The 16,064-nt window shown below is 43.4% G+C and overlaps 1 protein-coding gene across 1 annotated transcript in view; it reads right to left on the bottom strand.

Moving 5' to 3' along the window:
* Positions 1 to 3,336: 3,336 nt before the first annotated feature.
* The window catches only part of LOC114460061 (adenomatous polyposis coli protein 2-like), a 34,587-nt gene continuing 21,859 nt past the window's right edge, over positions 3,337 to 16,064 (bottom strand). Inside the window, 34 exon segments of the mRNA XM_028442089.1 lie at positions 3,337 to 4,495; positions 4,498 to 4,948; positions 4,951 to 5,001; positions 5,003 to 5,049; positions 5,052 to 5,207; positions 5,210 to 5,378; positions 5,380 to 5,465; positions 5,468 to 5,512; positions 5,515 to 5,806; positions 5,808 to 5,926; positions 5,929 to 6,009; positions 6,012 to 6,293; positions 6,296 to 6,601; positions 6,604 to 6,996; positions 6,999 to 7,253; positions 7,256 to 7,700; positions 7,702 to 7,829; positions 7,832 to 7,912; positions 7,915 to 7,974; positions 7,977 to 8,042; positions 8,045 to 8,313; positions 8,315 to 8,531; positions 8,534 to 8,564; positions 8,566 to 8,805; positions 8,807 to 9,492; positions 9,495 to 9,502; positions 9,568 to 9,782; positions 9,890 to 10,084; positions 10,253 to 10,392; positions 10,478 to 10,576; positions 11,248 to 11,412; positions 11,415 to 11,540; positions 11,543 to 11,624; positions 13,617 to 13,709. Of these exon segments, the coding sequence (XP_028297890.1) occupies positions 4,095 to 4,495; positions 4,498 to 4,948; positions 4,951 to 5,001; positions 5,003 to 5,049; positions 5,052 to 5,207; positions 5,210 to 5,378; positions 5,380 to 5,465; positions 5,468 to 5,512; positions 5,515 to 5,806; positions 5,808 to 5,926; positions 5,929 to 6,009; positions 6,012 to 6,293; positions 6,296 to 6,601; positions 6,604 to 6,996; positions 6,999 to 7,253; positions 7,256 to 7,700; positions 7,702 to 7,829; positions 7,832 to 7,912; positions 7,915 to 7,974; positions 7,977 to 8,042; positions 8,045 to 8,313; positions 8,315 to 8,531; positions 8,534 to 8,564; positions 8,566 to 8,805; positions 8,807 to 9,492; positions 9,495 to 9,502; positions 9,568 to 9,782; positions 9,890 to 10,084; positions 10,253 to 10,392; positions 10,478 to 10,576; positions 11,248 to 11,412; positions 11,415 to 11,540; positions 11,543 to 11,624; positions 13,617 to 13,709 (6,480 nt within the window). The 3' untranslated portion in view covers positions 3,337 to 4,094.

The following is a 16,064-nucleotide window of genomic DNA, read 5'->3' as shown; positions in this document are numbered from 1 at the left end:
CACACGCACACACACACACACACACACACACACACACACAGATGAAAGCATCTACAGCTAAGTTGTTTTCTTTATTTTTGAATATTTTTACTTCCTGTAGTAGAAGTTAATAACAAATGTTGATAAATTCCAGTTGTTATTGTTTTTGTCTGAATTGTTGAGAAATAAATGTGAATATGAACTCTATTGTTTGACCCTTTACTCTATTGTTTGACCCTTTACTCTAATGTTTTGACCCTTTACTCTAATGTTTGACCCTTTACTCTATTGTTTGACCCTTTACTCTAATGTTTGACCCTTTACTCTAATGTTTGACCCTTTACTCTATTGTTTGACCCTTTACTCTAATGTTTGACCCTTTACTCTATTGTTTGACCCTTTACTCTAATGTTTGACCCTTTACTCTAATGTTTGACCCTTTACTTATTGTTTGACCCTTTACTCTAATGTTTGACCCTTTACTCTATGTTTGACCCTTTACTCTAATGTTTGACCCTTTACTCTATGTTTGACCCTTTACTCTAATGTTTGACCCTTTACTCTAATGTTTGACCCTTTACTTAATGTTTGACCCTTTACTCTAATGTTTGACCCTTTACTTATTGTTTGACCCTTTACTCTAATGTTTGACCCTTTACTCTAATGTTTGACCCTTTACTCTAATGTTTGACCCTTTACTCTAATGTTTGACCCTTTACTCTAATGTTTGACCCTTTACTCTAATGTTTGACCCTTTACTCTAATGTTTGACCCTTTACTCTATTGTTTGACCCTTTACTCTAATGTTTGACCCTTTACTCTATGTTTGACCCTTTACTCTAATGTTTGACCCTTTACTCTATGTTTGACCCTTTACTCTATTGTTTGACCCTTTACTCTATGTTTGACCCTTTACTCTTGTTTGACCCTTTACTCTATTGTTTGACCCTTTACTCTATGTTTGACCCTTTACTCTATTGTTTGACCCTTTACTCTAATGTTTGACCCTTTACTCTAATGTTTGACCCTTTACTCTAATGTTTGACCCTTTACTCTATTGTTTGACCCTTTACTCTAATGTTTGACCCTTTACTCTAATGTTTGACCCTTTACTCTAATGTTTGACCCTTTACTCTAATGTTTGACCCTTTACTCTAATGTTTGACCCTTTACTCTATGTTTGACCCTACTATTGTTTGACCCTTTACTCTAATTTTGCTTATTGTTTGACCCTTTACTCTATTGTTTGACCCTTTACTCTAATGTTTGACCCTTTACTCTAATGTTTGACCCTTTACTCTATTGTTTGACCCTTTACTCTATTGTTTGACCCTTTACTCTAATGTTTGACCCTTTACTCTAATGTTTGACCCTTTACTCTATTTTTTGACCCTTTACTCTAAGTTTGACCCTTACTCTAATGTTTGGACCCTTTACGCTAATGTTTGGCCCATTATTCTAATGTTTGACCTTTTATTCTAATGTTCGGCACTTTACTCTTTTGTTTGGTCTTGTACTCAGTTACAATTACGTCACCAGCGCTTTTTCCAATTACAGTTAAAATTACAATTACTATTTTCCCCAGAATTTAAATTATAATTACGTTCTCAATTACTAACGTTCAAATTAATTAATCACAATTACTGATCTTTTAATAAATATGCCTTATTAAACGTAAATTTTGTCTTGTGTTAGCTTTCTGTTAGCATCTCTAATGTTAACAGGTCAGTTTGATTCATGTCTATAATCAGCTGTAAAATACACTACTATTATCTATCTTCTAATTAGTTTCTCATCTATTGATTACATTGTTAGGTTTCATAATCAATGAATAATATTAATATTAATATTTATGGAGGCTTTTTTCTGTCACTATATCCATAGATTTATATTTAATCCTGAAGATCATTTTCATGCCAGTTACAATCACAAAGTCAGTAATCTGAACTCAATTATTACAAAATATTTTTTCCAATTACAATTGTAATTATGTCATAATACGGTTAGGGTTAGTTAATTATTTATTATGCAAGTACAATTAGAATTGACTCCAACCCTGCTCAGTTTAACATCCAGTATTTGTATTAAATGTAAAGTGTGAGCTTTATTAATAAAAGGCTCCTCATCACCTCTTTGTTGTTACAGACGGGATGAAAACGCTTCCCACAGGTGTTCAGAGGTTACCCTGGCTTTTATTGAGAACACGTCTGGGAAACACGGATGTTTTTACAGTGACATCCATCAGCTCTACGCTTACAGACACAATGAACAGTGTGTGTTTTCATCATCATCATCAAAGTGTTCAACCACTCACATTAGGGAAGTTCTTCGTGCTTTTCTGGCTTTAAAATCCCGTCACATTCTCTTCACTTGTTAATTTCTTCATTAATCTTCACTGAACTCTGTGTTTGGAGGACACTTGTGTCCTTTTTGTTCTCCTTTAGTGTGTTTTTATCACTTTGTGCAGCTTTGTTTTTGTCATTATGCATATGTTTCGATGCTTTATATCAGTGTTATTGCTCCATGTTCCCCTTAGTTCATGTTATACATTATTTATTTGTGTCTAAAACTCTATCCTGTGTCTCGTCCAACATTAACCTTGAATTTAGGCCTTTATATTAATTTATTTCTGATGTTTTGCTCGTTTTAGAATTTCCTTTTTGGGTTGTGCCACTAATTATTATTGATAGATGAGGAAAAAGTCTGTGTGCAGGTAAAAAAAAATCATAATGTTAAAGAATAAACTGACAAATGTTTCTGTGTACCTCCTGAGAGGTGTTCAAGTACCCCTCGGGGTACACGTACCCCAGTTTGGGATCCACTGCTTTATATATTCTTGTGTTGTGTGATTTTTGTCCTATTCTATGTTTTTCTTGTTCTTCTGTGTATTTTTCTTGGTATGTTGTGTACTTTTGTAGTTTTTTTTGTGCGTTCTGTTGTGTACTGCAGATTGCATTCCTTCCAAGACTCCAACAGATATTCCTCAGTAAACTCATCCTTCAAAGATTACAAATCCACTTGTGTCCATAAAGCATGAGACTGTGGTAGGCCTAGCTTTAATGTTATGTAGCGCAGAGATAAAACACTTTAATCCAGCTGGTTTCACTGACTAATACAGATTTGTCCTATGATGTCTCTTCAATTCTATAAAATAAGGTTTAAATAGACGTCTGGGTTCTGCTTGTATCTGTGGAGCCTTTATAATAATAATGAGAGTGGTGCAGGAACAGTAAGTCTACAGTTAGCTGAGGTTACCGACATCAACACCACACACACTGTAGGAAGTAAGGAAGTGTCCAGTGTAGGCTTTGTATGTAGCCTTTTATTTTTTGCATTCTACCGACATGCACTGTACTGGCATGTGTACTCTGTTATTGTTTTTAACTGTAAAATGTGAAGCACTTGTTGACCCTGGTCTGTGAAAAGCGCTATACAAATACATTTAACTTACTTACTTACTTGGAATCAAAGTGTCTGCTAACACAGCATGTGGAATCCAAACGTATTGTTTACACTTTCAAACCACGTGTTTTCATGGTCGGATAATAATATGTAATAAAACCCAGGCTGAGAAATACTTTGATTCAGGGACTTTAAAGTCAGAATGACGAGATTAAAATGTGCATGAAGAGAAAACAGTCATTGGCTGCCTATGCGCTAGTGTAGTAAGTCATCAGTTCGTTAGCTCAGGCTTAAATACTTGAAAGACATCAAATGTCAGAGGTTTGCGGGTATTTCACCAACAGGATGGAAGGATTGGAGGGAAATGTTTCTCAGTGATGCTTTGTCACAGATTTAAAGCTCTCTCGATATGAAACAGGATCCTGGCTCCTGTCCCCATTCCACAATCAGACCCTCAGGAAGTTTGCATAAGTTTGTATGTAGAAGCTGAACGTGAAGATGTGCTGAAGTCTTTGTCACTACACTTCTAACGAGCAATGATTAAACTACAAATACAAAAGAGTACAAAGTGATGCATGTCAGTCTTTCAACATCCAACTGGGTTTGAATGTAGATGAAGGGATTACATCACACAGAAGGAGACCTGAAAGCAGCGTGGGTGGTTGCTAACGGTTCTGAACCTGAGGTTCTTCCACAGCCGCTCTGTTTTCCGCTCACACTTCATTCTTTCCTGCAGACTTCTCAGGGAGGCTAGCAGCATGGCCGCTTATCAGGCTGGGCGTGTAAGTTAAACGAGTGACTAGGGCAGCCTTGCTCGGTGACCCTTGACGGAAAATGACGGCTCCTCCAACATGGCCGTCAGTAGTTACTGCCTTCAGTGATCCGTCCATATCGGCATCCAGCTTTCCACCAGAGGTGGAATTTGTCTTTTTACCAAGGGCAGGACTGGATCTGTCCTTAAAGACAGTATCAACGGTCGGAGAAGTGCCGGAGGGGGTTTTGCTGTTGGTGAAATCTTCTGTCTGTACAATTGCATCGCTCATCTTCCGAGAAGCAAGCAGAATGGTCGGAAGTTTTACAGGACGAGCAGGTGGTTTGGGTTTCTCTACCTCGGAGATGATGCCTGACTGCTTTTCAGGATCTGTGGTGCGTCTTCATGCTTGATTCTCCTCCAGGTAACTCCATCCCTCAGCCGCAATCTTTGCCCTTTCTTCTTTGTCTCGTCTTCACTCTTTGCTCTTCCACTTGAATCCGACGATGAAGAGCGTAGAGAGGATCGGCTGGTGACGCGGCTCAATACGTTGATGCTCGGTGATGAGGCGTGGCGTTTGAAGCTGTCTTTGTCTTGCTGCAAGCGGATTCCTGACACACTGCCTGGCCCACTTTGCTGAGTCGCTCTACTGGGACTTTCAGAACTGGTTCTTCTGAAAGGGCGTTTTGCTGAAAGGTCTCTTTCACTGTACGTGGCTCTTGAAAGGTTGACAGTCTGTCTCTGCAGACCGGGATTCGGCTTCTGGGCCTGCTGTCTCTGTACCGGGTTTTTTACTTGTGCCCTTCTTGGGGCCTGACTACTACTGCCTTGAGTTCCTGACAGCGCGACGAACACAGGAAAACGGCCGGTGGCAGCGGGCACAGCTCTGCGAGAGGATCCACTTTGTGATCCTGGAGTCTATGAGTTGAGCCGTCACGCCTCAGCACATTCTTTGACTCCTTAATAAACGTTAGCTGTCTCAGAAATCCACTGCGGTCAGAATCACCCCCGTTGGAATGAACAGATGTCATCCGGACCAAGTCATATTGGTTTGCAGGAAGCATCCTCTTCCACAGACCTGGTTTTGCTGCCCGGTGGGGTTTGGTTGTTACAGTGGAGATAGAGGTCTCGGTGGTCTGACAGCGTTTTGCATGTAAGGGATTCGCACGGGGGACTTCTGGGTTTTGGGTGGTGGCGATTTCTCGTTTTGATTAATGACAGGGGAGCGTCCTTTTCTTTCAGGGGGGGCTGCTAGCAGGTGGGCTGCTTGTAGATGTGGGGCTCTTCCAATGGATTGGTTTCTTAGTCTGAGTTTTGATCTTATTCTGAGGGGTTTGGATGGAGAGGAGCTTTGCGATGAACCAGATGACGAACTCTTTGTATCCGTGGAGGTGGTGTAGAGCTCCTTTTTGGCAAAGACAGCTCTGTGTCCTGTGGACGACCTAGTCGGTGCAGACTCTTTGATCTGTGTTGAGCCAGGTTCGGATTCTTTGGAGCATCGCTCTTGGTCTGGGGTTTCCTTGGCGGTGGCCTCTGTGATGGAGGATCGTCCTTTTTGGGCGTATAGGTGACAGTTCTGCCTCTAAAAACAACAGGTAAGTTCGGGACCGGCTTGCGTTGAGCGAAGTCTAAAGGTTTGTTTGGCTTCTTGTCCTTGGCGAACTTCCTTTCCTTTAGGCGTGAAGCTGGATGTGGACATGAACGACAGCACTGACTCCGTCTCCTCAGAGGAAGGGTCCTGGGACTTGGAGGCTTGCAGTCCGGTGACCACACAGTTAGCCCCCTCCTGTATGGCCTCCAGTCAACACTGTTGAGGTCCGACTCTCTATCCCAAGCCATGTCATCACTGTCCATGTCCTCATACATGTCCCACCCGCCAGACCCCTTTGGTTCATTTTCTGAGAGTTATCTTTCTTCTTCCTGGCAGCTGCTTTTCTCCGTTGCTTGGGCATGGCGGATGTGATGCACTTCTGAAGGAGGTCGTCCTCTGAATCCATGCTGACAGAGCTGGGCGAGCTGTTCTCTTCGTACTTACTGTGGATGTCCCCGTGCTTCGTTTGCTGAAGCATGTTCAGGGCTTTGTTGTGCCGATTCTTGTACCAAACTTGCTGCACTTTTGTTTTGTGATTTTCAAATTCAGCATCACTAAGTGAACTTAGGAGGAGCTCAGTGAGTAACATGTCTGCGAGTCATCCTTAATCAGACACTGTTTGATCCTTTCAAATCCTTTGGGCTTCATTTGGGAGTTTTCCATCTTGCCAATGTTGGTCAGGCTTTGGGAGAGAGTATGCCTGCAAGCTTCTCTGATTGAATTTCGGCAGGTTTGCTTCATTACTTCTTCATTCTCATCATCTTTGAAGCCATTACTCTCCTCAGAGGACTGTGTCATCTGTCGGTAGAGGGCGTGGCCTCTTTGCAATCCCACACTGTGGTTACTGTCAGTGTTTTGCTTTATGACAGGCAGCTCTAGTTCCTGATTGTAACTTGACCTTGTCGCCTCCTCTGATGGGGTGACAGGTCTCGATGTTTCTGGTTTGCCACTCGGTCTGCAACTTCTTTGCTCTGCATCAGCACCTTCTGAGTGGGAATGATGTGTTTAGTTGTTCGTCTCGTGGGTAACTCCTGCTGGTAGTTTGTTCTGTTTGGTTTGTGGAAGTGTGAGAATATCCTCAGGTCTTGGATTCTCTTAGCCTCGTCATGAATCAGTTCCTTTTTGCTATTTGTTCTGGCAGTACAGTCTTTAGCACCTTGCTCCTTAATCGGGTACTCCAGGGTTTCATCACTCAAAGACGTTGTGCTGGAGAAGTTGATGGTTCCTTCTGTTGAGTCTGTAAAGGAGGAATCCTCAAACTTGAAGTCTTTCTGGGAATGACGATTCTCCTCCCAGGGTACATTTGTGTTTTACCGTTGGGTAGCATCATGTAAACTGGAAAATGAATTGGTTTTCGAACCTGAGAGTTGAGAATGTGAGATGGGATTGTGGTCATCTGGGAAGGTCTTACTTTCCGAAACTTGGAGGGCATGGCGGAGTTAATACACTCTTTTAGGATTTCAATGTCATCGTCAGAGTTGCACTCACTATACCGCTCCCAGTTTTCCTGTCCAGATTCATCCAGGTTTTGTCACCCTTCTGGAGCAGCGGAGTGAGTTTCAGCTCCACGTCTTTCTGTATGTAGTGCTCGTGAAGAGGTAGGGCACTCAGGCTGGAAGCACAGGAGAAGTTCTCAGTGGGTTTTTCCACAGTAAAGTATATCATTGTGTCCAGATCAGAAGGAAGGTTGAATCTCTCCTTGGAGTCTGCAATATCCATGAATGTACGCAGACTACTCTCCCACTGACCGGTCATTCCGGTGCTTTGTGAGTCCGGCCCGTTTGACTCAACAAAACATGGGGTTTTACTTCGACTCGGCGGCATGGTTTGTCCTGGGCTGTCGGGAAGGTCACTGGGACTTATTGTGCCATCTATCATCTCACTGCAGGGATCACTCTGGATAGAGCTTGCAATGGACGGAGACTCAAAACTGCCCAAAGAGCTCACCGAGCTGCAGCGACTCATCACCAGTGGTGTCCTCGTGGATGTAGTTTTCTGACGAGCTGGATGGAGATCTATCTTCGAGAATAGCTGGTGAAACTGCTCGGAGGAACACCTTCTCCCGTTTGACAGGAATCTCAATGGGCTCCGTCTCTTTGCTTGGAATGTTTTTGAATCAGTGATCAGCAGCTGACTGTCACTCAGATCCTCCAAGGTTTCGTCCTCTTCAGTTTGTTTCAGTTCTTTTCGTCTTCTACTTCAATTATCTCTAAGGACAAGTCGCTGTCCAGCTCGTTCTCACTCTGTCCGCCAACGCTCCGTCACCAGAGGACAGTGAGGACAGTGAGCTGCACCGAGAGAAGCAGATTGGAGTGTTTCCACAGAGTATTTCTGAACCGTCTCCATTGTCCCGATGGTGGGGCTTCTGCTAGAGGTCAGAGGAGAAAACTTGGTGATGCTCCCTCCCGTCATCACAGTGGGAACCCATGCTTGTCTCCTCATAGCCTGTGCTGCCTGTACGTTGATAGATGTTTTTGCTACACCGAACTTGGTCACACTCTGAATTAGAGGGACCTGCTGATAGGAAGGAGACAGTTTGATTGAAGTCATGCTGACGTCTGAGGAAACCTTTGTGGACGCACTGACGGGGTTTTACGTCCTGCTGATCTTGGTTCTTTTTGTTTGTGCTGTTTAGTTCCAGAGCTTTCACATCTTTCCAATCCTCAGAGTCTCTCTCTGGGACCTCCTGCTGGATCATCTGATTCAGGGTTGCAGGCCCGCCATTGATGAACTCCTGATGATCTACTCTGAGGTCCAGCTGGTTTGGTCGCTGAGCTCTCGATAAAGCTCGAATCTGTTCTTTGCTGCACAGTATCCGTCGCTGGTACTGCCGCTGTTCAGGGCTGTCCGTGGAGACGCTTGTATGCGCAGTTTTCAGGCGAAGGAGGGCGTGAGCCTTGCTGAGCCACTCCCTGTGAGCTCGGCTGCTGGTGTCGGACATACAGCAGGGCGAGAAGGACTTGGCCCGAGCATCGTTCAGCTCACCCTGTCCGTATGGCCAGTCTGCCAGGTGGTCCTCGGAGCTGAGGCTCAGACTGTCCTCGGAAGACGTATGCATGGTGATGTCATCCACCAATCTGTCCTATCTTTGCCACTGTGTTGGTGATCTTTTTGGCCAGTTTCTCTGCAGCTGCTGAGACCTCATCGTCTGGTCGAGTGCTCCTCCTCTCCGTCAACTGAGGTGGATCCGAATCCCGTTCCGATTCACTGACTCTGTTGCGGGGCTGATTTTGAAGATAGTTAGAATTGGAGAGAAACGAGGACATCATGGAGAAGCAACCAGTGTCAAGGCTGCTGGACATGTTTGGTGCCTCATCATCATCGAAACAACCGGAGTCTGAGGCGTAATCCTTCACTAGGCTCTCGATGTGCCGCAGCGGTTTGTTGAGGTGTTTGGGACTGTGTTTCTCCAGCGTGTCAAATGTTTCTGCCAAATGTTTGGCATCAAGCTCCGCCTCCAGAGCTTTCTGCTTTCTCATGTAGAGCGACGGTGTGCAGGAGCCGGGTGACACCACGGCCGTGTCCTTGTACTTCAGCGGTCGATTGGTAAGCAGGTTCCTGAGAGCCGCAGCGCTGCCCATGGCGATCATCTTGTGCTTGGAATGGATGAGGTTTCGGAGCATGCTGACGGCTCCCAGGTCCCAAAGCAACTCCTGGTCCTTCGGGCTCCTCGCCGACACATTCCACAGCGTCCCGCAGGCATTGCTGACGATGGTCAGACTGTGAGAACGTAGGTGCTGCAGCAAAGTCTGCAGGCAGTTATGATCCGTAGGATTTGCCTGAGGACCAAAGGTATGAGTCAAACAACAGAAGGAGATGAAAAGGTTTTTCCGACTTGTCCTACCTGTATTCCTCCCGTGTTGCCACCAGGCTGGAGACATTCCTCAAGATTCCTCCTCCGCTCTCAATGATGGCAAGCGAGTTGGTCTGACAGCGATACGTCAGCGTGCTGACCAGGAAGCTCAGAGCGCCGTCCACCGCGCACAGTGATGCTTTGTTATCGATGCTGTGAGCCGACAAGTTCCACAGAGCACTGAGCAGAGACTTCAGGGTCGACTCCTGCACAAAAATACACTATTATCACAATCAATAAAACTGCTCCCTGACACATTTTTCTCTGTAACTGTGTGTTACAGTGTAGTCGTTGGTAGTTGTGTGGTCTGTACCTTAGTGGCCTGCAAAGCGCACGTCATCAGCGCGGGCACACAGCCGATGTCTCGCAGCACTCGTTTGCTGCTGATGTCGGCTCTCCACGACAGGTTTCTGAGGATACTAGAAACCACCTGATGGAGCTCCTCGCTGTCCGAGCTCAGCTGGCTCACCAACGCTAGCAGGCAGTCCTTCCTCGAGCACAGGGTGGCCTGGACCCGGACAACACAACAACAACAACAAGACAAGACAAGTCCGTCAAATAAGCAGAGCCAACAGCTACTGATTAATTTTAATTCATCAAACTAACTGACAGTATGCAATGTTTAGTAAGCAGTGGGCGGAGCATGGTTACTGCATTTCCGTGGCCAAGTGCGTACCTTGTTGACGACGTCTCCAAAGGTTAGGTTGGTCAGAGCCATGCCTGCGTAGCGACGTAGAGCCATGTTGATGGGATCGTTGTGTACGCCGAACATCTCCTGGTCCAGTTGGATCAGATCAGACACCACTTGGAGGCCTCCTGAGGACACACACACACACACACACAAACCGTGTGAGCACCTGCAAACTCCCTCACCCCCCCACACCAACAGTGTTGGACAAACCCAGTTCGTTCATGGCTCGTCTGTATTCCTCCTCAAAGGAAAGCTTCATAACGACACACACGGCCTGACACACCTGAGGGTCCACGGGCTCAGGAACATCTGAGGACACGCACACACACACGCACACAATTACAATTCCATACTTAATTCCTAAAGTTCAATTACAATTAATCACAATTACTGAGCCTGAAATAAAGAAGCAAATAAAAGTTAACCCTCCTCTTGTGTTAGCTTTCTGTTAGCATCTCTAATGCTAACAGGTCCTAAATCAACTGTAAAATACACTAAAAACTAATATCTATCATCTAATTTACTTCTTATCTATTGATTACCTTGTTAGGATTCCTAATCAATGAAAATATAGGTTTTAATGTTAATGGTGTGGGTGTCTGAGCCTTTATTGTGTCAGTATATCTATAGATTTATATGTTTTATAAATAGTAAAATGTGTAAAAGCTTGATTTGAAACACATTTTAATAATTGTTAACTATATATGTGTAGAACTGTAACATGGTTCCACAGTTTGCGTTAAATTATAATTGACAATTTTTATAGAATTTTCATGGCAATTACAAATACAAAGTCAATTATCTAAACTCAATTACAATTTAATTACAATTACAACAGCAACAGACTATTAAAATTACAATTACGATCATGATTACCTCCATAATTTGAATATAATATCAGTTACAAGATTATAAATATAATTGACCCCAACCCTGACTGTGATAGATTAATGATGACAGTGCAGTTTGCAGGTTCTCACCTTCCCTGCCGCGGACCTCCATCCAGTCCCAGCCGCTGTCGCAGTAGCTGCGTATCTGTTCCAACGTGTGAAGGACTCGCCGCTCTCGTCCAGTCTGTCCTTCATCGGGTTGAGAGAAGACAATGTTGTGCAGCGCGGCGCTCGCTCTGGATTTAGCTTCTCGTTACAGCTCGCCACGCCGCCACTAGCCAACGTGTCGGACGACCCAGCAGCGCCACCTGGAGGCGGGTGGAGGATCTGCAACAGGAGAGGGACGAAGCCGGACTTCCTCATGGCAACGCAGCTCTGCTGGAGCTGGACAGAGCAAGCAGAGAACCAGATATCTCCTCCTTATCCCGGTTAGCGAGCAGCGATAGCAGCCAGAACAGCACGTCCACCTGGAACACACACACACACACACACACACACACAAAAAACTGTCATTTACAATTGAATTGAACACAAACCAATAGAACCATGTTACAGTTCTATGTCTCACACACAGTAGTTAATAAATATTAAAATATGTTTCAGATCAACTTTTCCCACTACCTGTCACAGGATCATTTAACATAAAAAATATAAATCTATGGATACAGTGACAGAAAAAGGCTCACACCATAAATAATATTATCAATATTTTATCAATATTTTTTCATTGATTAGAAGCCAAACAAGGGTAACCAAGAGATGAGAACTAATTAGATGATAGATAATATTTATTAGTGTCGCTTACAGCTGATTTTCAGAATCAGAATCAGAAATGTTTTTAATGGCCATGTACAGTTTTAAGGACAGTACAAGGAATTTGTCTTGGTAGTTGGTGAACAAAACAAACAACAAAATAAAAACAAAGAACAACCCAGCAACAATAATAATAATAATAATGATTAATATAAAGGATGAGGGATAAATAAAGGATAGATAGAGAATAAAGGATAAATAGGATAAATATATATATATATATATATATATATATATATATATATATATCTATATATATCTCTATCTATATCTATATTATATACAGTGCAGCGGAACATGTCATCATGGAGGTGGTGATCGGGTGGGGGGGGGGGGTTCAGTGGGTGACTGGGGGTGTGTTCATGTGGATGGTGGCAGAGGGAAGAAGCTGTTTTTGTGTCTGGAGGTTCTGGTCCTGATGGACCTAAACCTCCTTCCAGAAGGGAGAGATTGAAATAGTTTATGACCGGGGTGGGAGGGGTCGGCCCCAATCTTTCCTGCACGCCTCAAAATCCTGGATGGGTTCAGGTCCTGGGAGGGAGGGCAGATTGCAGCCGATGACCTTCTCTGCAGAGTGGATGATACGCTGCAGTCTGGCCTTGTCCTTGGCAGTAGCTGCAGGTACCAGATGGTGATGGAGGAGCAGAGGATGGACTGGATGATGGAGCTGTAGAAGTTCACCATCATCTTTGTTGGCAGACTGAACTTCTTCAGCTGCTACAGGAAGTACATCCTCTGCTGAGCTTTTTTGATAAGGGAGCTGATGTTCAGCTCCCACTTGAGGTCCTGAGTGATGATGGTCCCCAGGAAGCAGAAGTTCTCCACAGAGCTCACTGTAGAGTCTCCCAGGGTGAGGGGGGTGAGGGGGCTGGGTTCTTCCTGAAGTCTGCTATCATCTCCACTATCTTTAAAGCGTTTGAGCTCCAGGTTGTTCTGGCTGCACCAGGACACCAGCCGGTCTGTCTCCACCTGTAGTCAGACTCGTCTCCATCAGCGATGAGACGATGATGGTCGTGTCGTCTGCAAACTTCAGGAGTTTGACCGACTGGTGAGAGGAGGTGCAGCTGTTGGTGTACAGGGAGAAGAGCAGAGGAGAAAGAACACAGCCCTGAGGAGATCCAGTACTGATGGTCCTGGAGCAGAGATGGTTTTTCCCAGCTTCACGTGCTGCTTCCTGTCAGACAGGAAGTCTGTGATCCACTTGCAGGTGGAGTCGGGCACGTTCAGCTGGGAAAGCTTGTCCTGAAGGAGAGCTGGGATTATAGTGTTGAAAGCAGAGCTGAAGTCCACAAACAGGATCCTGGCGTAGGAGCCTGGGGAGCTATTATAGCTTAGCTTATAGCATTGGAGACGCTAACAGAAATCTAACACAACAGGAAGGTTATGTTTAATAAGGTTTATTTATTAAAGGCTCAGTAATCGTGAACAATTGTAATTGAATTTTAGTAATTAGGAAAATAGTTCTAATTGATTTCAGGGGAAAATAATAATTATAAATGTAATTGTAATTGGAAAAAAAATGCTGGTCAACGTAATCGTAACTGAGTTGTATTAGAATATGAATAATTGAAGACTTTATTGTAATTTTAAAACTGTAATTGACCCCAACCCCTGGCTCCATAGACAGATCTTTAAAATAAAAGCACCTTGCTGCCTCCGTCTGTTGTTTGTGCTCCTGTTGCTGCAGACGAGCTGCTGTTCTCTGGCTCTCCAGCAGGGGGCATCTCAGCACCAGACAGCTGCAGCACACACACACACACACACACACACACACACACACACACACACACAACACAGGGTTTCAACAAGGCTGGAATCACTTGAACACGTGTCAAACTCATGTCCAAATCATCCAAATTATCCCACAGTGTGTAAATGAACCTAAACAATATTTGCAGGTTCTCACAGTTTTCCTGGTGCTTTTATCACATGATTTGCTGTCATTTTAATGTTAAACTCAAAATTCTTACAAAATCCTTCATTTTTCCTCAAATGATTACATAATATTTCAATTAATTGAATAGAAATGTAAAGTGTAGATCCTGTGTGACTGATATTTGTCACGTATTGATTGGATATGTAATAATGTTCCATTACTTGTTTTCCAGCATAAGATCTGTGGCCCAGAAGGATCAAACTGCTCCATATTTGGCCCTGAACTAAAATTAGTTTGACACTCCAGAGGTGTATTCCATAAAGGAGGTTAACAAACTCTGAGTTTATCCATAAAACTCTAGGTCAACATACCCTCCATGGTAACTCTGTGTATCTGATCATTACAGCTGGTATGAAGTGGATCAATCAACCCTGAGTATGTAAACCTTGGGTTTAATGACATGTACATGTGCGATAAAAGCCATCATCAATGGATTGAAGGTTAAATGAACTACCATGGTAACCACCCAGAAGAGAGTGATTTATTCACCCTGATGGATGACTAACAGTTCCAAACAGTGGTGATGGTGCTTTAACTGTGACAAATATGATCCTGTTCTAAAGGTGTGTTCAGTCTTCAGTGATTATAGTGATTAAATCACCTGTAATTAATAACACTTTATGATCACTTCATCACTTTATCTCTTCAGTGACGTGACGAGTGGTGAATAATAATAATAAATGTGTCTGAGGAGACGTGTCCAGCATCATAGGATGTCTGCATAGAGAGTCCTCCCTGTTACACTGGATATAAACACAGTGACTGATGCTTCATATCTAATCATTTATATTGATTTTAATGTAATATTATCACCAGATTCATCTCTACGTCATAAAAAATGTCATAAAAAACACTGAAGCAGGACGTGAACCTGTAATCTATCACTTCTAAGAGCAGCGTCCACAATTCACTGTGACATCATATCATCATAGATGTATGATCTACAGATTTACTGTATAACAATATAAAACAATAATTCCAGCCTTAAATGTGTATTAATTTAAATGATCAAACCATGAAACTGTTCAAAACAACAACAAAAACACACACAAACCAAAATAAGAGTGAGTGGTTGATGGAGCTTTAGGGACTGAAAGTATGAAGAGAAACAAGTTGGACCTGATGACACTAGAGAGAGAGATCACACCTGTACACTGACTACACACTACACACTACTGACAGCGTTGTGGACAGCGTGGGAACCATCGGTAAGTCTGTGTTTTATCACAAAGTCTCTGCTTCTTCATCATCATCTTCATCATCATGAGAGAAATAACTTCACAGTGTGTTTGAGTTCTAAAGTCTGTCAGAGCATCATTTACACTTATTTAGAAATCCTGTAGTCCTGGTTTAGCTGTAGTTTAGTCATAGTTTAACTATTGTGTAGCCATAGCTTGTCTTAGAGTCATTTCTTATAATTTAACCATAATTTAGTCGTGGTTTAGCCGTAGTATATAATATAACAAATATGATCATAAATAATAATGACATCATTAATATTAACTTACTAGCACAGGGGTCCCCAATCTTGGTCCTCTAGAGCCCCTATCCAGCATGTTTTAGATGTTTCCCTCTTCCAACACACATGATTCAAATGATGACCTCATCATCAAGCTCTGCAGAATCCTGATGACCATCCTGGTCATTTCATCAGATGTGTTGGAAGAGGAAACATCTAGAACATGCTGGATAGAGGCTCTAGAGGACCAGGATTGGGGACCCCTGGTATACTATAATAATAAAGCGTAGCAGCTGGACTGGTTCTCCTGTTTGTTCATGTGTGTTTGTGTTAATGAGTGTAATTACACCTCAGATCAGCTGACACACACACACACACACACACACACACTTTACCTATATCCTGTGACTCAATGCTAACATTCCACTAATGATAGTTTTTACTTCCTGTGTGCTTAGAATCAGTCACAGGATTACACTGTGACCAGTCTAACCATGACACCCACTGGTGTGTGTGTGTATTGATCAGGTGGATCTGTCAATCACAGGATGTGATGATGAGTGTGTCTGAGGGTGAAGATGAGCTCCACCTACAGAGGGCAGCACTGAGTCCACTGAACATGCTCAGAGGGGATCTGAACATGTTCACTGAGGGCGTCTTCAGCATCTTCAGAAACGCTAACAACCACCAGCAGCAACA

Source organism: Gouania willdenowi, unplaced genomic scaffold (assembly GCF_900634775.1).
Source record: "Gouania willdenowi unplaced genomic scaffold, fGouWil2.1 scaffold_386_arrow_ctg1, whole genome shotgun sequence".
Classification (NCBI taxonomy): domain Eukaryota; kingdom Metazoa; phylum Chordata; class Actinopteri; order Blenniiformes; family Gobiesocidae; genus Gouania; species Gouania willdenowi.
Note: the sequence above shows the minus strand (reverse complement) of the source record. Positions and strands in the feature narration are given on the sequence as shown.